Source organism: Hylobates moloch, unplaced genomic scaffold, assembly GCF_009828535.3.
Source record: "Hylobates moloch isolate HMO894 unplaced genomic scaffold, HMol_V3 SCAFFOLD_4, whole genome shotgun sequence".
In the NCBI taxonomy this organism is placed as follows: domain Eukaryota; kingdom Metazoa; phylum Chordata; class Mammalia; order Primates; family Hylobatidae; genus Hylobates; species Hylobates moloch.
The window spans coordinates 59,923,656-59,949,690 of record NW_026652279.1 but is presented as its reverse complement, the minus strand read 5'-3'; the positions used below and the strand labels follow the sequence as shown (position 1 = coordinate 59,949,690).

Below are 26,035 nucleotides of genomic sequence, written 5' to 3'. Positions count from 1 at the left end.
GCGATTCCTCAAAGAGCTAAAAGCAGAACTACCATTCGACCCAGCAATCCCATTACTAGGTATATACCCAGAGGAATGTAAATCATTCTGCCATAAATACACATGCAAGCAAATGTTCATTGCAGCACTGTTCACAATAGCAAAGGCATGGAATCAACCTAAATGCCAATCAGTGACAGACTGGATAAAGAAAATGTGGTACATATATGTACCATGGAATACTATGCAGCCATAAAAACGAGATAATGTCTTTGTGGGAGCATGGATGGAGCTGGAGGCTATTGTCTTCAGCAAACTAACACAGGAACAGAAAACCAAATATTGCATGTTGTCACTTATAAGCAGGAGCTAAATGATAAGAACTTATGAACACACAGAGGGAAACAATAGACACTGGGGTCTACTTGAGTGGGGGAGTTGGGAGGAAGGAGAGGAGCAGAAAAGATAACTATTGGGTACTGGGCTTAAAACCTGGGTGATGAAATAATATGTGACACATTTTCCTATGTAACAAACCTTTACATGCACTCTTAAACCTAAAATAAGAGTAAAAAAACCCAAACTTTTTAGACATGGATAAAAAAGATTGCAGTGATCAGTGCAAATAGCAACATTTCTTGGCCTAATAATTAGAGAAAAATGGGTTATTTTGTTTTTCAAGCATAGACAGGTGTAGTGTAGAGTCTGTCACTGATGGTGTTATTTATAATGCGTGTTATGTTTATGTAATAATTTAAATAATAAACATGTTAGAATAAAGGCCCATTGATACAAAGGGGGCAGAGTTCAGTGAAACAGGTATTCCCTTTCATTTACATTGTTGTTACATTACATTTTTGTTGTACTTAAAAAAAAAAAAACTTGTAATTTGAAGCCACTTAATAAGGTATAATCAAAATATATGTGCTTGGTTTGAAGGTTTTTATGAACTTCAGTTTTCCTTGTTTCAGATTTAGTGGAGTTTAACTTGGGTAGTCCCAAGAATGTGGGTCCCTTCCTTGCAGTGGACCAGAAGCACAACATCCTGCTCAAATACCGCTGCCATGGTCCACCCATCCGCTTCACGACCGTCTTTAGCAATGAGCTCCATTATGTGGCGAATGAGCTGAATGGCATTGTGGGAGGGAAGAACACAGTGGTTGCCATAGCTATATGGTCTCACTTCAGCACCTTCCCTTTGGAAGTGTACATCCGGCGGCTCAGGAACATCCGTCGAGCAGTGGTTCGGCTCCTCGATCGAAGCCCAAAGACCGTGGTGGTCATCCGGACGGCCAACGCCCAAGAGCTGGGACCTGAAGTGAGCCTTTTCAACAGCGACTGGTACAACTTTCAGCTGGACACCATCCTTCGGAGGATGTTCTCAGGGGTTGGAGTATATCTCGTCGATGCCTGGGAAATGACCCTGGCCCATTATCTACCGCACAAGCTGCATCCAGATGAGGTTATTGTGAAGAACCAGCTGGACATGTTCTTGTCCTTTGTGTGCCCCTTGGAGACCTAGTCTGTCTTGGAAGGGACTAGAGGAATCATATTCAATGACCTTCTCAATTGACCTGAGTTAACAGAAAGTGGCCCCAGGGAGAGATGACTGCCATTAATAAGTATAAAATTTCAAAAAGATCTGGACTTAATATGATGACTTATAAGGAGCTTAGAAAATGCAGGTTACATTTATATCTACCTATAGGATTTTATCCAATCTTGACTTAGCCATGGTAGAACTCTTAACAGCATCTACACACCATATTGCTCTTGTAACCAAAGATGCTAATGAGTGTATTTGAATTAGCTTCTCCTGGGAGGGGTGACTACTTTGCTAAAGAGTATGAAAAATATTCTGATGGAAGGGACAAGTTTGGTTGGTAGTAGAGTGTTTGTAGCTTATCTGGTAAAGGAAATTGAGTGCATCTGCATGCATAGCACAAGTAGTTCATCTTCTGGTGGTTAACTAGAGAAAGCTTATAGTCAGAGGCTCTTGTGAATGCACTGAAGACTGCTGTGTCTCAGGAGTTTCTCTTGATGATCTACCTTTTCTGAATTACTTGAAAAGGCCAATGTGCTTGGTTCGAGTTTTTTAGTGAGAATATTTACAATTTCCTGCTTTTATCTAGAAAAGAAGCAAAAGGGAAATATGAAAGCAGTATATATAAAATCTGTGCTTTGGAATTGATATTTGCATTTGGTGATTGTTTTTTATTTTATTCAGCTAAATTTTATGTGTTGAATACTTACTCTAGAATAACTACTTTTGGAACTGGAAGGGGGAAATCTGTAAATGGAAATTTATTTTTATGTTCTGAAATTTGAGGGTTTAAGAATTGACTTTTGTGTAAAGAATGCTGTTGTATTATAAAGCTATGGAAGTTTTTCCCACTAGTTTCAGGTGTTTTTTTTTTTTTTTGTTGTTGTTGTTATTTTGAACTACTTACCAAAATTAGAAGTTAAAATCTAATTAGAAATTAATAAGATATTAAAATTCGTGACAGGTTTTTTTTGTTTGTTTGTTTGTTTGATATTTCTTTATTTGGGCACAAAAGGCACACCCATTCTCTCATGCTTGGAAGAAGCTGCTATTCCTACTGGCTATCTAAGAAGAATGGAATTATTAATTTTATTTGACGTATTAATTTTAAATGAGTTTAATTTGGGATCATTTAGTAAGTACTCTTTTCTTTTTGAGCTGTGATAGATTATAGTCTAGTTTAAGTTGCTCCTAAGAAGACAGGTTAAGAAACGAGGGAGGCTTTAGAGAGGAAGACAGATGCTTGAAGTATGAACGATATATAACCTTAGAAGGATGGGTCAAATAATTTGGATTTTTAATTTAAAATAGGAGGGCCCCAGATCTTACTTTCCTATCCTTGAGGAACACCTTCAAGTTTTTAAAGTATTTTATGGGGAAAGAAGATTTTTAATTGTTTCTGAGTTTAATGAGGTAATAAAATATATTAAAATAGTTTAATTTTAATGGTTCTTACGCTTTACAGTACCTAAGGATCACTTGCAGTATCTGACAAAAATGCAGAATTAAGAGTCATGGCAGGGTGTGGTAGCTCAAGCCTGTAATCCCAGCACTTTGGGAGGCCAGGCAGGAGGATTGCTTGAGGCCAGGAGTTTGAGACCAGCCTGGGCAATATAGTAAGACCTCGTCTCTACAAAAAATACAAAATTATCCAGGCGTGGGCCGACAGTCCCAGCTACTAGGGAGGCTAAGGCAGGGTGATTGATTGAGCCCAGTAGTTTGAGGCTGCAGTGAGTTATGATTGCACCACTACACTCCCGCCTGGGCAACAGACAAGAGATCTTATCTCTAAAAAATTTTTGTTAAATAATAAAAGAATTAAGGCCAGGCGTGGTGGCTCACACCTGTAATCCCAGCAGGGATTACAGTCTTGGGAGGCTGAGGTGGGCGGATTGCTTGAGCCCGGAAGGTCGACTAGCCTGGGTGCCATGGTGAAACCCCATCTCTACAAAAAAATACAAAAACTAGCCGAGTGTGGTGGCACCCACCTGTAGTCCCAGCTCCTTAGGAGGCTGAGGTGGGAGGATTGCTTGAGCCCAGGAGGCAGAAGGTTGCAGATGTTGCAGCCCTTGATTGTGCCACTGTACTCCAGTCTGGGCAACAGGGCAAGACCCTGTCTCTAAAAAAAAAAAAAAAGAAAAAAGAAAAAAAAGAGGGACCATGATGCCTCTGGGATTTATGGAACCAACCTTTGTGGTGAGTGCTCAGTGATTCTGATGCAATGGTGGTATTCCACACTTTGAGAAACACTAAGAGAAGAGGTAAGATAGAATGAGGGAATAAACATGGCTTGTTTATTATTTCGGGGGATTTGCCAATAACTGGTTTAATTCTGTTCATGATCCAGTAGTATTGGTGATATTAGCTCCATTTTATAGAAGGGGAACTCAAGTTTAGATTTGAAATAAGGTATGTGAGAGTCCATATCCCTTTTCAGCTAAACTTGTGAGACTTTCATAAAGAAGGGTTTGTATTTATTTATTTGTTTTTGAGACAGGGTCTTGCTCTTTTGCCCAGGCTGGAGTGCAGTGGCATGATATGGCTCACTGCAGCCTTGACTTCCTGGGCTCAAGCGATCCTTCTACCTCAGCCTCCTGAGTAGCTGGGACTACAGGTATGTACCACCATGCCCAGCTAATTTTTGTATCTTTTTGTAGAGACTAGGTTTTGCCATGTTGTCCAGGCTGGTCTTAAACTCCTGAGCTCAAGCCATCTGCCCATCTTGGCTTCCCAAAGTGCTGGGATTACAGGTTGACCACTGTGCCCAGCTGAGAGTTTTTCTTTTCATGAAAGAACTTGACATTTCCTCAAGGATTTATAAAGGAGGCTGAGGAGTAATTTTCCCAGGAGAATTTTAAAAAGAAAGAGGGCATTTCTCCTCCAGTGGTTTGGAATGATGCCACTTGATTGTGCAAATGATTTCTTACGATCTTGTCTAGTTTTCTGTTATTTTTTGATTTGGTGACATAGCTCTTAAAGATTTGGTGACACAGCTTCTTGAGTCACTTTCATCTCTCTTTAGAAAATTTTTTTTTAACAGCTTTTAAGTTCAGGGGTACATGTGCCAGTTTGTTTCATAGGTAAACTTATGTCATGGGGGTTTGTTGTGCAGATAATTTCATCACCCAGGTGTTAAGCCTAGTACCCATTAGTAATTTTTCCTGATCCTCTCCCTCCTCCTACTCTCCACCCTCCAGCAGACCCCAGTGTGTGTTGTTCCCCTTTATGTGTCCATGTGTTCTCATCATTTAGCTCTCACTTATCAGTGAGAACAACTTTCATCTCACATCTAATTTGTCTTTCTTCACTCTGGTGTGGAAATTTTCATAGCGATTCCAATATCACTTAAATGTTTCCCAGAATATTTAGATAGAATAGTTTCTTCTGAAAAGTTTATTTTAGGCTAGTGCCACATGGTTGTGAATATTAGCATGGTAGCCAAATAATAGTTTGTTTTAAATATATATTTCCCAATATAAATATAAGGGGCATCATAATTTTTAAAAACTATAAAATCTAGAAGAAAAATCTATGGATAAAATCCATAATTCTATCATCTGAATGCAATGAACGTTAGCATTTAGGTATATTTTCTTGCAGGTTTTTAAACCATATACTTATAGAGAATATGTAATTTGGATCTGTGTTTTTTACATATAAATATTTTTCTATGTTAAATAGTCTTCATAAGTTAATTATAAAGATCTGCTTAATAGTTCTGCTACTGCAGTTTTCATTATTAGATAAGTTGGTCGTTATGGTTGGACATTTAGGTTTACAATATTAAAGCAGTGGTTTATATCAATTTCAGTGGTTTAAAATATGAATTTCTATTTTGGAATGACAGTATTAATTTCATGTAGTGAATCTCATATTCCAGAACTGAGATGATGGATTTGATGCTATTTGTGACAGAACCCATAATAAAGCCTTTCTATGCAAATTACATTTTATAGAATTATCCTACTAAAAGTAACCTTTCTTCAGTGAATGCAAAACAGACCTTTGGTGTTCCAGTATGATTCATTTTGCCATTCTGAACAACTATCATTTTAATTAAGACCACTTAACTGACACTTCCTGGATTCAATTATTAAGTTTCAGATTGAAACTTAATCCAGTTTAATAACTGAATCCAGTTTCACATTTATCAATCTGAAAACTTAGTTGGCAGACTGGTAAATCAGGGTACTTGACAAGAATAAATATGGTAAGCCTAATTTATATATTCATGTGTTACATGCCAGAAATGAGTCTGTTTCTGGACCCTGTTCAAGGAAACAGTGATGACTGAGAGAGGTACAGGGAAATAAACACCCAAGGGAAACAACAGAAATAAGCCTCCCCAACTTTCTAAAAAACGGCTCAGCATTATCTCTGTGGGTTCTGGGTAAATTCAGCTTTTTAACATCAGCTAGTCACTAATGCCAGAAATTCCACTTAAAGTGTATTTATTTTCTTGTGTTAAGCATTATTCTACCTGGTTTATGTCTACAATGTAGTATTAGTGTACTTGGGATTCTTGACACCTCAGTGTGCAATAAATAAAATTTTGAAGTTGTTGTTTTTCATTTGAAGGTGAGACCACAGCCCCTGAGTACTAAGGGGACCTGGGAATCCTAGGGGAATGGAGGTGGTGGAAGATAAGAGGATGGTTGAGGGCAGGAGTTTAAAGGACACAGAAGCTAGGAGAGCACAAAATGTATTCCACCAACTTCAGTCTTGTCTCTTAAAAGTGCTTTTACATTTTAACTTTTTAAAAAAATGTGGGCCGGGCATGGTGGCTTATGCCTGTAATCCCAGCACTTTGGGTGGCCGAAGTGGGCGGATCACCTGAGGTCAAGAGTTCAAGACCAGCCTGACCAATATGGTGAAACCCTGTCTCTACTAAAAATACAAAAATAGCCGGGCGTGGTGGCACATGCCTGTCATCCCAGCTACTCGGGAGGCCGAGGTGAGAGAATCGCTTGAACCCGGGAGGTGGAGGTTGTAGTGAGCTGAGATCATGCCATTGCACTCTAGCCTGGGCAACAAGAGTGAAACTCTATCTCAATAAATAAATAAAAAATAAAAAACTGAACTTAAATATATTTATATGTGTGTACATATATTTTCTAATATTCTGGTTAAATGAGAGGCCGTCGGGCCTCTTTTAGTTTTAAGAATCTAATGATGTGTACATCTAATGCCCATTCCAACTGGATTGTAACACTGCTTGGGGAAGATAACTTAAAAAAAAGTAGTACTGAGATTATAGCAGCTAGTGTCCTAAATGGAAAAGAAGTGAAACTAAATGTCATAGGAGAAATCCTTTCAGTTCTGTGCAGTGGTTCATTTGCTGTTAAATCTACCCCATTACCCCTTGAAAATAAAGTGATCTTCATGTTACAGGACCATTGCTTTATTTATGTCATAGATTCCTTGTCCTTTAATTAGTCAGTGAAGGCACATGATTGCGGTACTACTTTTTGATTGCCGTATTGTAAAAGCTGTATTGTGAAAGGTAACTCCCTCCACCTGCCCACTGCACCCCCACGTTTAGGGGCCACACAGAAAAAGCGAAATAAGATGAGGTGAATCTAATGAGAAGGCAACTCTAATGCCCATCAGGAGATTCACTAGGACATTTTAAAAGGATGTCTTTAAGGAAAAAGTTTTGTTCGTAGATGTTGCTTCTGATTCCTCCCTGCGGCTCCAGTCCAGGTCTTGGAGCCGGCCCTCGAGGGGAATGTCCGGGACTCGGGTCGGTACCTTTTTGGTCTGGGAATTTCCAGTGTGCAGAAAAAAATCCACAAATCTAGGCCTCGCTGCCCCCTCCCTGCCTCCTCTGGCCCTCCTCAGTGCCCACGCCACCCGGTTCGAACGAGAGGATGACCGTATTCTGTATTTTAGAAAACAGGCTCTTAGCTTCCCCCGCCCCCGTCCTCACTTGAGTGGAGAACTGAAAGCGAACGCTATAAAGGGCGCCAGTGAGAGGGGCTGGCCTCCTCTTGCCACGAGGTCAGACGGCGAGTTCTTAGAGAAAAAGGCTGCTTAGCTGCTGCTGATCATGTAACCTCAAAAGGAAACTGACCGTCTTTCTCATGCTGTCACGTACTTGGGTTATTATCGCTGATTACAGCTGGAAACCATTGATTTGCTCTTACGTATTTGTGTGACTTGACTCTTCAATCACAAAGGTATATTTTTATTATTTGATATTTTATTAAAATATCTTAAATGGTAAGATTTTTTTTTCTTTTTCTTTCCTATTCGTATAGTCAGATTCTTAACTTTGGAGTCACTCTCTTGTGTTTGAGTAGCCATACTTGCTTTGGGGCAAAATATTGGGGGATAGTTTTTGGAGAAAGAAAATCTGGGATGTTTTTGTAGTTTAGTAATAGCAAGAATCATGTCTGTTTGCTTTAAAGGCCCAGGAAGGACTGAGATACTAATGGAGGAGATCGATAGAATGGGTGATGAAGTATCATAAATCTAATGTAACACTTTATCTTCTGTCAGTGACCTAGAACTATGATATCCCGAGGCAGAAGTCTCCCAGGAGATTTGATGTGTGGGTTTAGAGGTGTACTTTCCCACCAAGCGTAGGCATGAAACTATATCTTTATGGGAAAATATATCAGAGTAAATTGAAATACTTTATAGCATGCCCTCATTCATTCTTACATCTGTAAAATTAAAATGTGTGAATGGCCATTTTATGAATGAGGAAAACCTGAAATTTGATGATTTGGCTGGATCCCCAGATTCATGATAATCTGTATATGTTGAGGGGTTTTGTTTGAATAAAAGCACATTTCTAAATAGAATGGATTAGAGATTCTCTTCACTGGGATTAGTGAATTTGCTGTAGTGGCTGAAGGTGCTGTCCCAAAGAGGATGTAAATTTTAAGCATTTGGTAATATATATTTCCTCTATTTAAATCTGACATCTAAAGAAATATCTGGCTGGGTGGAATATTTTTTTGCTTCTGTTAGACAGTAGGTTGTTTAGACAATAAAAGGAGAGAAAAGTTTCCAAGTCTCATTCACCACCCCGCATAATCCCTGATGGAGCAGGGCATCAGCCACACAGATCATCTAAACAGGCAGATAACCCTGCAGTCTTTTTATTTGGCCTCAGAATACAATGTATGGTCCACTACCCCTCTCCACCATCTTTCTAACATCATCCTGCTGAGGCCAAAGACACAGTTGGGCGGGGTACAGGCGTGGAGCACTGCGGTGGCAGAGGAGTCAGTCTGAGAGGAGTTAGCACATGACATCAGTGCACAGCGCAGATGACGGAAACGTTTGGCAGCATCCTCTCCAGTGTGGAGGTGATGACCGAGGTCAGCATAATCCAGCTGTTCAGATACAGACTTTTCCTCACTGAGGAAGAGGAGGCAACCCTTCTCTTTCTTGTCTTGTAACAGACAAGACAAGAAAGCTCTCAGAGAGCAAAAGAAACCCTTTCAGAAGCTACAGAGCCATGGAAAGCATTACTGAGGGGAAAGAATTTCTAATTGTTCTGAGACCAACAATGAATTGCTCCTGAAAACACCATTTTCTTTTAGCTCATAGCTGACACTGATCTGGAGGCCTCTTGATTTTTTTCTTCCAGGTTAACAGGAAGATCTCGAGGGCCCTGGCTGTACTTCACCTTTTGGCTTTCTTGGCCTGATGCTGAACTCTCGAGGGTGAGAAGGGCTGATATTTCTAAACAAGTAGCATCCAGGTGTTACCTAGCCCCTGGCTGATGTCAAAAAGGGCGGTGGAATTTTTCTAAGATTTTTCTCTTAAATTAGCCATTTTTTTAAAGTTGCTGCAAAATTACTATGAATTTTACTTATAGGCATTTTACTGTGATTTCATGAGAACTAAGATTTGTGTGTGTGTGTGTGTGTGTGTGTGTGTGTGGCTTAGCAGTATTTTTTTTAAACCAATTTGTTGAATTTCCTTTATTTTCCCCAGCAGGAGGACATATGAATACATCTAAGAGAGGAATTCAGCTCTCTGCTTACTGACAGTTTCAGGGTTATGTAATCTTTAACAGGCTTGGAGAGCATCATGCCCCCTCACAGTTTTGGTGCAGAGGCTCCTTAAAACTAGCATATGTGGTTTCTGATTAAAGCACTTTCTGTTCCTTTAATTTGGGATTGTCTGTGAAGTAAAATACCTTCCTTTCAAACGTAGTGAATGAAAATATTTACTGTTTCTGATGGAGTTAGTGGATTGGGAATTAACACTTATTAAACACTTGTTTTGGGAGCTTACCAGCAAGATCTCATTTAGCCCTACAGCATTTTTTAGGTAGCTGTAATTAGCTTTATTTTATTTATTTATTTTTGTAACTTCAACTTTTATTTTAGATTCAGGGCGTGCATGTATAGGTTTGTTACCTGGGTATATTGCGTGATGTTGAGGTTTGGGGTACAACTGATCCCATCACCCAGGTACTGATCATAGTTATTTTTCAACCCTTGCTTGCCTCCCTTTCTCCCCCCTCTAGCAGTCCTCAGTGTCTTTGTTGCCATCTTTATGTCCTTGAGTATCCAATGTTTAGCTCCCACTTATAAATGAGAACATGTGGTGTTTGGTTTTCTATTCCTGTGTTAATTCACTTGTGATAATGGCCTCCAGCTGCATCCATGTTGCTGCAAAGGGCATGATTCTATTCTTTTTTATGGCTGTGTAGATTTCCACAGTGTATACGTACCACATTTCCTTTATCTAGTCCACTGTTGATGGGCTTCTAGGTTGATTCCATGTGTTTGCTATTGTGAGTAAGTGCTGCAGTGAACATACAGGTGCATGTGTCTTTTTGATAGAATGGGAAATATAACCACGACAAATGGTGAATTCTGTCATGGTTATATTAAACAATAATCACAATGCTACATTCTCTATACATGATACCAAATATCTGAATTAAACTTATCAAAATACTGTTAATTACCTATATGTTATATCTATAAAATGGCAACCTCCAGATATTTGGAGACATTAAAAATGATTTTTTCACTGTTCAGATATTTAGCAACATGCAGGCACTTTTAATATTGGTAGAAGACTTTTGGATACATTTTAGCATTGAGTAGTTTATGTGCATCCCCAGTCCTCTGATTGTTTCAGTCAAGTTTGCCAGACAGCCTAGTACTGTGAATCTGTAGAGGGTCTAATACTGTAAATCATGCATTCTTAGAGAGGGTGATATTATCTCCAAGAGGGCAAAAATTGGTTCTTCAGGGAAAAATCTTAGCTATTACAATAGTTTGTGGCCCCCAAAGGGGGCATAGTACATAATAGATATACAGTATATCTGTAGTATTAAACTTTCATCAGGGGATGATTAGGGGAAAGATGTCTAAAAAGACCCCGTAGTGGGTCTAATACCGAAAGGAAGGTTGAGACATGCAGTTGTAAATGCTCTACCTGTACTTACTCAACTGAGGTCAAAAGATTTTTCTGTGGTTTGTTGTCTTTTTGTGTCTTGCTTTGTGTCTACATCCTCATTTTTCATGGATTTTAAAAGTACTGGTTTCCAGAGGGGGAACAACGTTTTTAGTTTCTTTTCTTTTCTCTTTTCTCCTCCTCGTCCTTTTTCTCCTTCTTCTCCTCCTCCTTCTCCTCTTCTTCTTTTTCCTCTCTCTCTCCTTTCTTTTTTTTTTTTTTTTTTGATACAGAGTCTCCCTCTGTTGCCCATGGTTGGAGTGCAGTAGCCCCTTCTTGGCTCACTGCAAACTCCGCCTTCCGAGTTCAAGTGATTCTTGTGCCTCAACCTCCTGAGTAGCTGGGACTACAGGCACATGCCACTACGCCCAACTAATTTTTGTATTTTTAGTAGAGATGGAGTTTCACCATGTTTGCCAGGCTAGTCTTGAACTCCTGACCTCAAGTGATCCATCTGCCTCAGCCTCCCAAAGTTTTGCTTTTTTTTTGAGACAGAGTTTTGCTCTGCCACCCAAGCTGGAGTGTAGTGGCATGATCATAGCTCACGGTATCCTCTACCTTCTGGACTCAAGTGATCCTCCTGCCTCAGCCTCATCAGTAGCTGGGACTACTATAGGTGCATGCCAACACGCCAAGCTTGCTTTCTTTCTTTCTTTCTTTCTTTCTTTCTTTCTTTCTTTCTTTCTTTCTTTCTTTCTTTCTTTCTCTTTCTTTCTTTCTTTCTTTCTTTCTTTCTTTCTTTCTTTCTTTCTTTCTTTCTTTCTTTCTTTCTTTCTTTCCTTTCTTTCTTTTGAACTCCTGACCTCAAGTGATCCATCTGCCTCAGCCTCCCAAAGTTTTGCTTTTTTTTTGAGACAGAGTTTTGCTCTGCCACCCAAGCTGGAGTGTAGTGGCATGATCATAGCTCACGGTATCCTCTACCTTCTGGACTCAAGTGATCCTCCTGCCTCAGCCTCATCAGTAGCTGGGACTACTACAGGTGCATGCCAACACGCCAAGCTTTCTTTCTTTCTTTCTTTCTTTCTTTCTTTCTTTCTTTCTTTCTTTCTTTCTTTCTTTCTTTCTTTCTTTCTTTCTTTCCTTTCTTTCTTTCTTGAGATGGGGCCTTGCTATGTTACCCAGACTGGTCTCAAACTCCTGGCCTCAAGGGATCTTCCCACCTTGGACCCCAAAGTGCTGGGATACAGGTGTGAGCCACCATGCCTGGCTTTATATTTCTTTATTTCAGGAAAGTTTTATTCATTATATCCTTAAATGCTTTAAATATATATTTTTAAATTGTGATAAAATATACGTAAAAGTTGCCATCTTATCCATTTTTAAGTGTACAGTTCAGTGCCACTAAGTACTTTTCATATGACAACTTTTACCACCAGCCATTTCTAGAACTTTTTCATCTTCCCAAACTAAAACTTCATATCCATTAAACAATAATTCTACATTTCTCCCTCCCCCAAGTCCCTGGCAACCACCCTTCTACTTTTTGTCTCTCTGAATTTGATGACTCTACATACCTTATGTAAGTGGAATCATATCATACCTATCTTTTTATGACTGGTTTATTTCATGTAGCGTAATATTTTCAAGGTTCATTCATGTTGTATAAATGTCAACATTTCCTTCCTTGTTAAGGCCGAATAATATTCCAGCGTGTGTGTAGGTGTGCATACCACACTTTGTTTATCCGTTCATCTGTCCATGGACACTTGGATTGTTTCTATCTTTTGGCTATCGTGAATAATGCTGCTGTGAACATAGGTGTACAAGTATCTGTTTGAATCCTTGCTTTCTTTACTTTTGGGGATATATCAAGTCATTCTATGTTTAATTGTTTTAGGAACTGCCATACTATTCTACACAGTGGATGCACCATGATGGATTTCTTTTTAATTCATTTTGTGCAGTATTTGGCACAGTGCAGTGAATAAGTGCGTACACCATGAATATGGGACAGAAAGTGACACAAAGTTCTGAGTAAATCTGCTCAGTGATTCGGCACCACTCTTAAAACAATGTCTCCTATTTATTCACCCTTGCATGTCCACATACTACAGTGCACACACTTACGAAGATGTGCATGGTTGGGAATAATTCCTATGAGAATCATTGAGGTAATGCACTTAGATTCCATGTGGGTCAGATCTTTTTGGAAATTTGGACCACTGGCAGTGGAGGTCCACATCTTAAACCTAGGGAGGCTTGCTGGAGGTTTAAAAGGGCCAGAGCTACAAAGGTGATCCATAGATGTGGGGATTAGGTCTTGTGAATGAAGATGAACTGAGGACACTTTGAAGATAGGAATTGTGTGAGTTCTGATTTTTACCCTTCTCCTCCCCTTCCACACCCATTCCCTCACCTCTATAGCATAGCACAGGGTGACTTCATAAATTTTGGTTGAACAAATAACCCAGGGTGGAAAAAAAAATGAAAGGATGATTTATTTTTTAATCATAACAGCTGTGAAAAGTTGTTTGAAGGCCGTAAGAACTTTCTATGTTGTATTTTTGCTATGGGGAAAGGAGGTGCATTTAATTTGAGGTGGAAGATAAGAGTTTGGAAACTGAAAGTGATCACTGGGCAAGGCTGCCAAATTTACCCTTGGCATTTCTAGTATCTTGAGAGATGAGCTGTATGAAAGATGGCAGAGGCTGATATATCATGGACCTTCCCACCCTGCTCTTCTGTGGTAAGGTTTCGTATCTTGTAAACAGCCAGTGAAAACAGTTCCGTGTGTTTACCTCTAGTATTGAACAGTATCCAGCATTTAGATAAGAAAGGGATTGTTAAACCCAACACTAATGTCAAAATCTGGGACAGAGTGACAGATTGCAACCAAATTGTAGCAGGCAGGAGGTGGACTGGGTGGTGATAATAATGTTAAAGGACATGCTTTCTCCACCCCATACCTCACTTAGGTTTGTCGGCTCTCCAAACTTCATGGTTGTTCATTTTTGGGGGCCTCTCTTAAAATGCAAATAACCTTTAAGAAGGGTTACTGTTGATGCCTTGGTGTGAATTAATTTTTAGATTCTTTCTTGAAATTTTATTGGATGAGTAGGGCACAGAGACTGCCCCAATCAGAGTGCAGATAAGGGGTGAGGTAGAGTGGCAGGAGCAGTGCAGGGAACTGAATGTGAAGGTTAAAATCAGACTTGGTGCCTCCCCTTCTCTCCTTCAGTTGGCTGTCCTGTTTCTGTTCTTTTTTTTTTTTTGAGACGGAGTTTCACTGTCTTCCAGGCCGGTCTCCTGTTTCTGTTCTTGGTGCCACCACTATCATCCTCAAGGCCTTGGAGTTACCTCTGACCCTCATCTCTCTTTTCCCTGCCCTTCCCTTCCCTTCCCTTCCCTCCTTCTCTCTCTCTCTCTCCTTCTCTTTCCATCCTTTCCATTTCCCTTTCCCTTTCCCTTTCCCTTTCCCTTTCCTGTCTCGCTCTGTTACCCAGGCTGGAGTGCAGTGGCTCTATCTTGGCTCACTACAATCTCTGCCTCTGGGGTTCAAGTAATTCTCCTGCCTCAGCCTCTAGAGTAGCTGGGACTACAGGCACCCGCCATCACGCCTGGCTAATTTTTGTATTTTTAGAAGAGGTGGGGTTTCACCATGTTGGCCAGGCTGGCCTCGAACTCCTGACCTCAGGTGATCCACCCGCCTCAGCCTCCCAAAGTGCTGGGATCACAGGCGTGAGCCACCACACCCGGCCCCTCCCCTGTCTTTCTGTGTTCAGTCTCTTGCCTATAGATTAAATGTGTGAAATCTCTAAACAGTTCCCCTCTTTCCATACCCAGGAGCACCACTTCAGTTCAGACCTTCATGACCTGTCGCATTGACTGTTGCAGAGTCTTTCCTGATCACTTACACACAGCTGCCACTCTGATCGTGTTTTTATCTTGTTCGAAACCCCTGAATGGCTCCCCATCACATCTGCTGCCCACTGTTTGCAGGCAGCGTCAGGGCCCTGAAGGGTTCCAGACTTGACTCTGTGGTCCTCCTCTTCTCCTATGTTCTCTTCAAGTTGGGCCGATGGTCCAAAGAGGCCAAAATGCTTAACAATGAAGTATTAATTAGAACTTTGAAAAATGAATAATAATTATAACTACCATCATTGAGTGTATATTATGTGCCAGGAGTTGTGCTAGGCATCTCATGACACTACCACCTTTAACCTACATACTGGCTGAATGCAGTTAATATACCCATTTTATGGATGAGAAAACAGTCCTAGAGAAGTTAATTAAAGCTGGATGGTTATTAAGTCAATGGAGCTTGGATTTGAACTCAGGTTTGTTTGACTTCAGAACCCCATGCTTTTAATCAAGGGAAGAAGAATATTACAGGCAAGAATTCTAGCTTGGGTAAAAATTTGGGGGCAAGAATTAGTATGCTATTTTAGAAGATATTCATAAGGACTGCATGTTGAAGAATAGAGATAGAAGTATGATGGGATAATGTTTTAGTTTGCTAGGGCTGCCGTAACACAATACCACAGGCTGGGTGGCTTAAACAACAGAAATCTGTTTCTCACTGTTCTGGGAGATTAGAAGTTCAAGATAAGGTGTTGGCAGGTTTGGTTTCTCCCGAGGCCTCTCTCCTGACTTGTACGTGGTTGCCTTCTTACTACGTCCTCACATGTGGCGTTTTCTCTGTGCATGGGCATCCCTGGTGTCTCTACCCTCTTATAAGGATACCAGTCAGATTAGATGAGGACTCACCCCGACAGCCCATTTTAACTTACACTCTTTAAAGGCCCCGTCTCCAAACGTAGCCACATTCTGCGGTACGGGGGGTTAGGACTTCAACATGTGAATTTTGGGGGGACACCATTCAGCCCATAATAGATAGGTTTGATGTAGCTTGATTTTAGAGGGTGTGAAAACCAGGCACAGACATTTAGTTTTGATGTGGAAGGTCATAAGGTCCAATTGTGGTTCAGCAGGGGAAAACATGAATATCATTGCTTCCTCAAGCAAACTTCTAGCTACTCTTAAACATAAAGGTAGTTAGAATGAGTAGAGTACTAAGGGGTGAATGGGGACCATTTCAGAGAGGGAACTATTAACACTTTTCTATAGTGGAATGAAAGAGTAGAAACAGTCAAATCTTTAATTCCTCTAGAGGTTTCTGGAAAAATGAAGATAATCTTTTGGTGAGGGTAGAAGGACAGAGTGGGGTCTCAGTGGCAAGTTTCATTTCAGACTTGATTATACTCTTGGCAACATGGAATTAGAACTCAGAGAAAAGGTCAGAGCTAGTAATAGGCATCAACTCTGGACAGGTCAGAACTGAACGTGTGGAAGTGGATAAGATTGCTCAGACTTCAAAAAGGACAAGAGACAAGAATTCTCAGATCTGAAACTGCTTTGTTGTCACACTGGTTTGGAGGATAGTAGGGAGGCTCTCCGGGAACTCTCTCGGTAAAATAGCATCTCTGGCTTTCTTCCTTGACCTTGCTTTGCTTTTCTTCTTAGCACATCATGGCCACCTGGCATTATCTTATATAGCTTTTTGATTATTGTCTGTCTTTCCCAGTAGAATGTAAGCTCTGTAAGGGCATTGATGGCCTTTCTGTTCACTACTGTATTCATAGTATCTGGAAGCGTGTCCGGAACATTGTAGGTGCTCAATAAATATTTACTGAGTGAATCCCTGAATACGTGAATTTCTATAATCAATATAATTTAATTTGATAATTAGATTGCTGGATATTTCCCTTTTATCTTTCCTTAAAGTAAAAATTTGTTCTTTAACAAATGTATTTTAATAAATGAATGTACAAACACATGTGTTTGAGAATCTCTAAATATCCAACCTAAAAACTTGGGTTTGTTTCTGCGTTTTCCCTTAACTTGTACTTTCCCCAAACCAAGATCACCTGGTCTCTTCTCTGCTACATCATTTCTTTATGAGAAAGTAGTTATGACTCTCTTTAAAAAGCCAGGCATTTCAGCACTCTGGTTACTTTGATCAGATTATCTATTCGTATGTACTTTTATATTTTTTGTAACTTTCATAGGTTATTTGTGGAGTCCTTGGTTTCTGTGAGGTCTCTTTTCCCTTTGCTCGCCATACCTGTATTTAAAGATTCCCATCTCATTGTATCTATGTGGGTGCCAGATCATATGAACATAAGAAATCTGTTTACACCATTCTCCATTATTTCTCTGGGAGTACTGCCGATTATGGGATGGCGTAATGAAGTCATAAAATACAACCTTAGGTAGGATAGGTGTTTAAACCAAGTCCACTATCTTTCCTTTTTCTAAGGGATCATAATCAAAGGTAAATGTGAATCTACTTGTATTTCATACAGGTGAAGACTCAGTAAATCTAGCTCTTCTTTTTCGCTAGTCTGAGTGGTATACTTGGCACTAGAATTATTGTGTTAAGTCATTTAAAGCAGTGACTCTTTAGCAGATGGGGAATTCCTCCTTAAAGGACTATTAAAAAATCACTGAGGAAATGTTTTCAAGGGCCACACATCCCCTTTTTGAAAATCATAGTAGGTGATTGAGCCACAGCACTTAGCTTGAGCAACAGAGTGAGACCCTGTCTCAAAAAAAAAAAAAAAAGAAAGAAAGAAAAAAAAAAAGAAAAACATACAGGCCACAGAGCACCTTTCTGATGGGGCATGCCATACCTGTCAGGTGGAAAACACAGGGTTGAGAATCACAGATCAAAGAATCTGAGAGTTAAACTGAACAGAGAACATGTAAAACTAAAGGGTGACTTTGTTGGTTTCCATCCTCTCCTCTTTACTGCCAAATTAACTTTTGGTCCCCCAGACCCTTGTTTGCTAGAATTTTATGGAACTTTAACACTGTATGGAATGACGTAGGCTGATGGGAAGAGGACACTCTGCAGGGCAACAGGACAAGTCTATAAAATCCAGAATCAGATTAGGAGATGAAATTCTGAGCATGCTTGTTGGAAACAGAAAAAGAGAAGGACGTCGACAAGAGAACCTGTTTACTGAACCTATGGCCAGTTTAGTACATCTTTAGGAACTGTTCACTGTAATAGTTGTCTGACTTACAAATTCTACAATTATGATATTTTTATAGTTATGCTCTTTTGTAATCAGTTTGATTGCATACGTGTGAAAGTGCTCTGGGGGAAAAATTCAATGTAGATGCAAGGTATGACTAACAGGTTTTGTCCAACCTGTAATCTATCATTTTCCACTCCCTGTGGCCATATGCACACAAATAAGAGGGAGATTTACTCAATGGTCATAATAATTTATGGGAACAGGAATGGAACTAACGCTTATTAAGTGTCTAAGATGTGTCGAGTACTTGACATACATTGCACATTATCTCATGCCATATTAGAAATTTGATGTAGATACTAGTATCTCAATTTATAGGCAACTAAACTGAGGCTCAGAGATTAAGAGATTTGCCCAAGGTCACGTAGCTGGTAAATGCTACAGATAGGTATGCAGGCTTCAAAGCCATGACACTGCAGTGCCTCTAAACACTTTTGTTTAAAGCAGGGGTTGGCAGACTTTTTCTGTAATGGGCCAAATAGTAAATATTTTAGGTTTTGTGGGCCAAGAGACAAGATGGAGGATATTATGCAGGCACTTATATAAACGTTTAAAATGTAATCATTTTAAAATGTAAAAACCATTTTTAGGCGACAGCTGTGCAATAGGTTGGATTTGGCCTGCAGGCTGTAGTTGCCAACTCCTGGCCTAAAGTATCCAGAAAATGTAAGCAAAAGCAGTTTTGGGGAGGTAAGGTGATTGTTTGAATAAATAATTGTCATCAACTTTGTATTAAATTTGCATAGTCTTTTAGTAACTGAGAATTCAGATTTCCTCACTAATTCCAGTATTAAATTATCTCTTCATAAAATTCTTCCTGTTGATAGCTATGCATGTTTGATGTATTTTGTCTGTTAGTATGCATTGTGTTTGGCAAGATTTCATAACTGCGTATTTTACCTCGATCTTTGACCATTCTCTCAGCTGTTACATACATTAGAGATAGTGTATGTATATAAAGTACATAGTATCCCGCATATGGCAGATATTAAATAGTGGTAGTTATTATAAACATTATCAGTGTTCCAAAGTATTATTATATTATGGATCTATAACTTATTATTTTGTTGGTATTAATATATGTTACACATGATGTAAGCTGATTTATTCTTCTCAGATCTTAAACATTTTTATAACTAGTCTTTCTGTCTGGCACATACTATTGTCCTTGTTTACAGAAATTCAATATAAATCCCTAGAGACTTATAAAAACAAACAAAAATTTCCTAAAATCCCCCAAAACAAAAAACCTCAAGTTTTAAATTCTGAATTAAAAGTTCCAGAATTAAAATTCTTCTTGAAAAAATGTGGCATATAAGGCGTTCATGCCTTTAAATAAGACATAAAATTATATTCTTATCCCTCATTCAGTTTGACAAATATGTGTTATCTGTGTTAAAAAGGGAAGGGGGAAGAAGATTTTGGATATGAAAGTTTTGCAAAACATAAATTCTAATCAACATGTTTATGAAGCAACTATGTATTGAACATTTACAAGTACTGTGCTCCATTTCTATATTAGTGAGCTCAATTTAAGCTCAATTTAACTCACCTTCCAAATTTAGCCTTTTCTTTGGGGGAAAAGAGAAGGTTTAAGTCAAAATATAAAGGAAAAGTATAATGGTTAGAAGTTTCTTAGCTTTAGGCCTTTGCAGATCCATGTAGGCCAAAGCCTCATACAAAGGAATGGTGAAGGGTCTTTTGGTCAAAAATTTTCTTTACTTAATTTCTGTGGATCCTAAAATTCAACTATAAAATATTCAGTTCTTTGGGGTTAATTGCCTTCAGATTTTTTTTCTCCTTAAAAAGTAAATATTACCAGGAAAAGTAACAAAGTTATCATTTATTTATAGTACAATGTAAATTAGCTCATTAGTTTTCTTCCTGAAAACTGAGATCCTTTCCCAGAGCATATACATTTTTTACAGTAGAAGGGTATGGGGATGGGTAATTTTGAACTATGTATTACTGTCTAGAATCTGCTGATTTGTGTAGGAAAGCGTGTCACAAAGAAGAATGGAGAGGAAAAAAGGAGAGAGAAAGGGGAGTTGGGATTAGAAGATACTTTTTGGTCCTTCACCATTCTGTTTTAAAGCAGTTCAGATTTTAGTGTCCTTTAAAGCAGGCAAGAGTTGACAGTATTCCCATATTCAGTGTTTAAGAGGATGCTTTCATTCATATGTGTGGAAATGAAACTTTTGGAGTTGTCAACAGGTCAGAGAAAGCAGAAGAAACCATGGAACTTGTAATGCTCTCTGCCTTTTTGGACAAAGCTCACCTACCTCATTTTTATCTCTTGGTGTCTATAGTGGATAAAGTTCATCATTATAAATAGAAACCAGAAAACACCCTCATGAGCTAAGAACCATTTACAGGGTAAAAGTTAGGAAAGTGCACTTGTTTCATTTGGATGTTTTGTGTGAGTTTTGATTATTACTATTAGAGAGTGTGGTACACAGGTAGCCCTTCAGACTAACACCAAACATCACTCCATCATATATATGATTTTGTATGAACCATATGCATTTTATAGTATGTGGATATTTTCTGAAACCAAATGGAAAAACTTCTCATTTCTTTAGAAATGAAATGTTAAAGGGGAAGAAAAATTTGTTTTGTTTTCAGTTTAAACACTTGGATTTCTGCTGGGCTAGAAGGATGGGATGCTGAAAAGGTATTTCAGGGAACTGCAGCATTGCTGTGATTCAGGGTCTGTTTATAAGGCATCTGTTTATTGGGATGTTCAACTGTGTGACCTGACTTTGTGCAAGGTGCCTCTCTGGCTGCCCATCAGATGACAGACCTTGTGTACCTGCTGGGAAGCAGTAGAGTTACTTTACATAGTGGATGACTCACTCACACATAGTGGGTGCTCAGAAAATATTTGTGAAGAGGACAAAGTGGTATATGGCATCTCCTTTGATGCTTTCATATAAAAGGAAGTTGCAGAGAGCTGTCTCCAGGGACACTATTAATTTTATCTTCACACAATCAGTCCGTAATATGCAAAGTTGTACAGACTATACATACGGTACTTAACGGGGCATCAAGTTTATTCTCTTAGCACTGAGCAGGATGTTCTGAGATGTGCAAACCTTTTGCTAATTCATCTGTATGATGATTAGGTTACTGGTTGGAGAAATTTCCTCAATATGGTATACTGTGCTTTGATATCAGATGCTAATAATTTGCTGCAAACAGGACCTAGAGAATTATTTTTAAAGACAACCTTTTGATCTTTTATCCCTTCATAAAATTCTTCCTGTTGATAGCTATGCATGTTTGATGTATTTTGTCTGTTAGTATGCATTGTGTTTGGCAAGATTTCATAACTGCGTATTTTACCTCGATCTTTGACCATTCTCCCAGCCGTTACATACATTAGAGATAGTATATGTATATAAAGTACATAGTATCCCGCATATGGCAGATATTAAATAGTGGTAGTTATTATAAACATTATCAGTGTTCCAAAGTATTATTATATTATGGATCTATAACTTATTATTTTGTTGGTATTAATATATGTTACACATGATGTAAGCTGATTTCTTCTTGTATGTATCTTAAAACATACAAAAGAATAGGTTACACCATTGTAAGGAAACAGCTTGTAGAACTTGCTAACTACAGCTGTCTGTGCCATAGCCTGGTTGGTCAGGTGGCCTATTGGGAAGTATATGAGTGCCAGTAGAACTGAGTTCATATATCTCAGAAATAGTAATTGTTTCTATTATATGGATACCATATGGACCAGAATGTTCATACAGCCAGGTATAAGCTCCACAAAGACAGAGATTAGTGTTTGTCTGATGTACAGCTGTGCCCCAGTACTTAGAAAAGTACCTGACATTTATAAAGCACTACCATATTGAAGAATAACTAGAATTTGAAAATATGTGGTCTGATTTACTCATCTGCATTAGAAAAATCTGTTAGAATACCCTGAAGTTTAAATGTTTCTTGAGATGTTGAAGTATGTTTTACATTGCTATGGGGATAATAACAAATTATTATTTTTAAGGAAAAGCATTCAACAAATCAACACATAAGATGATATCAGTTTTGAAAGCTCCTGAAAGATTTTATGTTCTTTACAAAGAATTCCGGGCAAAAGGCAGCTGGGTTTTTATATTTACAAGATAGATGAAAATAGTTTTATAATAATCCAAGTGCAGAGGATGAGGAGATTCTAATTCAAGGGGCCAAAGTATTTGTTTTGATGTCTGTACGGTATTGACATAAAATAATTTTGGAAGCATTTCCACTTGTTTCTACCATCCAGTTAAATATGTACCAAGTAACTACCTACTAAGTAACAGGTACTTGGCTATTGACAAGGGATACATGTCTTGGGAGCTTATAGTGGAATAGAGGAGACAGACTCATAAATGGTTAATTTTAGCACATCCTAAGAGCTATGATAGAAGTCTGTGTGGGGACTGAGAAGAAGGGCCCTTAGTCCAGAAGTGGGGTTGAGAGTTGGGGTCAGGGGAGGAAGGGAGGGTCAGGAAAGGCCCCAGAAGTGTTGGATATTAAGTGATTCTTGAGTGAGTGTTGGGTATTAAGTGAGCATGAGATTTTGGTTGAGGAAGAGGAGAGAAGAACAGCAAGAGCAAAGTCTCAGAGCTGTGGGAAACTATACTCAGTTTCATGTTACTAAAGGTAATGAGGAAGATGAAGCTTGTGAGGAAGGCAGGACTTGGACATCTGTCATTCTAAGAAGACTGGACTCCATGCTAAAAGCAATAGAGAGTCACTGAAGGATTTTTAAATAGCGTAGAGAAAGCTTGTCCAACCTGTGGCCCATTTGCTGCATGTGGCCCAGGACAGCTTTGAATGTGGCCCAACACAAATTGAAAAACTCTCTTAAAACATTATGAGATTCTTTTGTGATTTTTTTCTTTTTCTTTTCTTTTCTTTTTTTTTTTTTAGCTCATCAGCTGCCATTAGTGTTAGTGTATTTTATGTGTGGCCCAAGACAATTCTTCTTCCACTGTGGCCCAGGGAAGCCAAAAGATTGAACATCCCTGGTGTGGAGGAATTCTTAGAAGAATTCCTGGCATTCCAGCATTCCATTGGCATGCTGATGGCAGTCTGGAGGATGGGTTTTAAGTGGGCAAGGCTGGATGGGTGATCATTTGCATCAGGTAAGAGATAAAGGCCTGTCTTGGATAGTGGAAATTAGAGATGGAGAAGAGAGGAGGGTTTCAGAAACAGGTGTTCAACAATTACGAGTCCAATCTGGAACTATTGAGTTGACTGATAGGACACTGCCTACATTCGATCCCTAAAAATTATTTAAATCTTTACTTACGAATTTATTTTTAAAAAACTATATTTTCTTAAAAAAAAAAAAACTTCATGCAAACAGTATTGTTTCACATCTTTGCAAATTTCTTAACGTCCGGTTTTACAGAAGACAGATTTTCATATTTGCTTCTGCATTTAATTTGTTGCAGTTGACCAGGTGCGGGGGTTTATGCTTGTAATCCTAGTGACTTGGAAGGCTGAGGTGGGAGGATCACTTGAAGCTAGGAGTTCCAGACAAGCCTAGGCAACACAGCCAGACCCCATCTCTACAAAACATGAAAAATAAAAACAATTAGCCAGGCCTGATGGGGCATGCCTAGAGTCCTAGCTACTGGGGAGACTGAGGTGGGAGGAGAGCTTGAGCCCAGGAGTTAGAGGTTACAGTGAGCCATAATCATGCCATTGCACTCCAGCCTGAGTGACAGAGTGAAACCCTGTCTCTTAAAAAAGAAACGTGTCACAATATGTTATGTTGGTGAAAATATAAAGAAAATCTGATCTCATACACATATGTAGTTGGAAGAGGAAGAAATAGCTTAATAGTCTTTTCAGGTAATTTGGATATTCTAATTTAACGTTATACCAAAACAAGTGGTAGTTCCTTAAAGGAGAGATGCAAGATGGAACTTGAAACCATATCAATGAACTTTTTATATTCGGATACATTAAAATCCATTGGCCACTCTCGCACTTTGAATGGCTCTTTCACCTATGTGTGGTTTTATAATGTCTTGCATTGTTCATTTGGAAATTATTAGTTAATTGAGTTATGCAAATTTTCTAAATGTTGCCACATTTCATTATATAATATAAAAAAATCACATTTGTTAATAGCACATGACCACTGGGCTCATCAAAAAAGTCTTCTAGAACTAGGAAGCTATCAAGCTCAAGGTGTCCAACAGAAGTTTCCCAAAATTGTAATTTTTATTTAAAAACTTGAATTTTATTATTGGCAACAAATACTGTTATTTTCCTTGACATGACAGGCTCACTTTGTTCATTAAAAAACCAAACCAAGCCAAACCAAAAACTGACAAATACCTGAGTCTGAAACATAGTTTCTCAGTCAAGTATAATTGGTGTTCCATGGAAAACAGAGGGCAGCTCAACTCACAACTCAAACCGTATTTGATTAGAACAAATGGCAATGACATATTGTTCAAGCTAATAGACAAGTGCATTTCCTTGAGACAATTGTCATATTTCAGGATGCAGCACAAATTTCTATGCATATTTCCCATTTTGCCACATAAAATATTAAAATGATGTATACAAGAGTCAATACTGTTACTGCTTCATCCAGGACTTTTCAGGTGAAACTCGCTTTTTTTTTCTTTTTCTTTCTGCAAGTAGACAGTGGTGAAGAATACAACAATTACTAGTTCATTTTGTTGCCACTGCCTTGATTTGTTTTAAGGCACCAATAGTTATACCCATTGCTTTTGTACCATCATTTCAAATGTAAACACAATTGTTTCAGGATAAATGATGAGATTCGAAAAGTTATTGTACATTTTGAATGTTTCAGCATTCCTTGTGTTTGTTGTCATGCATTCAAATAAAAGACCTTTGATGACTGCCAGTGCTGGAAATGAATATAACCGAAATAGCAAGTCCAGACAGTCCGTAGATCTATCCATTTCTAAGGCAAAAGTGTAATTCTGCAGACAAAACCAGTCTGCAGTTAAGTCTTTAATTCAGTGAGCTACTGTATTGTTGCAAAGTGGCAGTGCTGTGATTTCTTTTGCTAACTTTTCATCTAGAAAGCATTCAGCAAAATAAACTCTACCAGGCTTTATTGGTCTTTCACCTATGATGTTCATTTCTTCAGCCAAAGCAATACAATAACTTATCCTGTAAGATACTGGCTTTTTCATCTCAAGTTTGAAAAGCTGTTCCAAATTGTCTTTGGCTTTTCAAAAGTTCATTACATCTACACTTAAAAATCCAATTCTGGCTGGGTGAGCTGGCTCACACCTGTAATCTCAGCACTTTGGGAGGCCGGGGAGCGGGGGATCATGAGGTCAGGAGATTGAGACCATCCTGGCTAACACGGTGAAACCCCATCTCTATTTAAAATACAAAAAATTAGCCGGACGTGGTGGTGGGCACCTGTAGTCCCAGCTACTTGGGAGGCTGAGGCAGGAGAATGGTGTGAACCCAGGAGGCGGAGCTTGCAGTGATTTGAGATCGTGCCACTGCATTCCAGCCTGGGTGACAGAGCAAGACTCCATCTCAAAAAATAAAAATAAAAAAATCCAATTCCTTTTTTTTTTGAGACAAGGTCTTGCTTTGTCACCCAGGCTGGAGTGCAGTTGTATGATCATAGCCTACTGCAGCCTTGACTTCTTGGGCTCAAGTGGTCCTCCCACTTCAGCCCTCCAAGTAGCTGGGACCACAAGCATGTGTCACCATGCCCAGCTAATTTTTTAATTTTTTATTTTATGTAGAGATGGGGTCTCATTATATTGCCCAGGCTGGTCTTGAACTTCTGGGCTCAAGCAATACCTCCTGCCGTGGCCTCCTGAATTGCTGGGATTACAGGCATGAGCCACTGCACCCAGCCCAGCCCTCAATTCCTTTTTTGAAACTCTGGATTATTGGTCTCAAGATAGTGTTACAGTGTTAATTGACACCATAAAACTAAAAAATGTTCTATTGCATAAGATACAATAAGGTCAATTATTAACATTTATAAAGCCTGGGGAAAGATAGCGTTCTC

The 26,035-nt window shown here is 39.0% G+C and overlaps 2 protein-coding genes across 8 annotated transcripts in view; both read left to right on the top strand.

Moving 5' to 3' along the window:
* NXPE3 (neurexophilin and PC-esterase domain family member 3) overlaps positions 1–6,970 on the top strand; it is a 47,195-nt gene extending 40,225 nt beyond the window's left edge. For 5 of the 7 annotated variants that reach the window (XM_032150275.2, XM_058437565.1, XM_032150273.2 and 2 more), the window contains one exon: positions 951–6,970. In XM_032150275.2, coding sequence (XP_032006166.1) covers positions 951–1,501 — 551 coding nt within the window. In that variant the 3' untranslated portion in view covers positions 1,502–6,970. The remainder of the gene's footprint in view (positions 1–950) is intronic. The other 2 variants (XM_032150276.2, XM_058437564.1) reach the window with 1 other exon arrangement.
* A 673-nt stretch (positions 6,971–7,643) lies between these two features.
* NFKBIZ (NFKB inhibitor zeta) overlaps positions 7,644–26,035 on the top strand; it is a 33,708-nt gene continuing 15,316 nt past the window's right edge. Inside the window, exons 1-2 of the mRNA XM_032150270.2 lie at positions 7,644–7,701; positions 9,126–9,201. The gene's annotated coding sequence lies outside the window, so the exon portion shown is untranslated. The remainder of the gene's footprint in view (positions 7,702–9,125; positions 9,202–26,035) is intronic.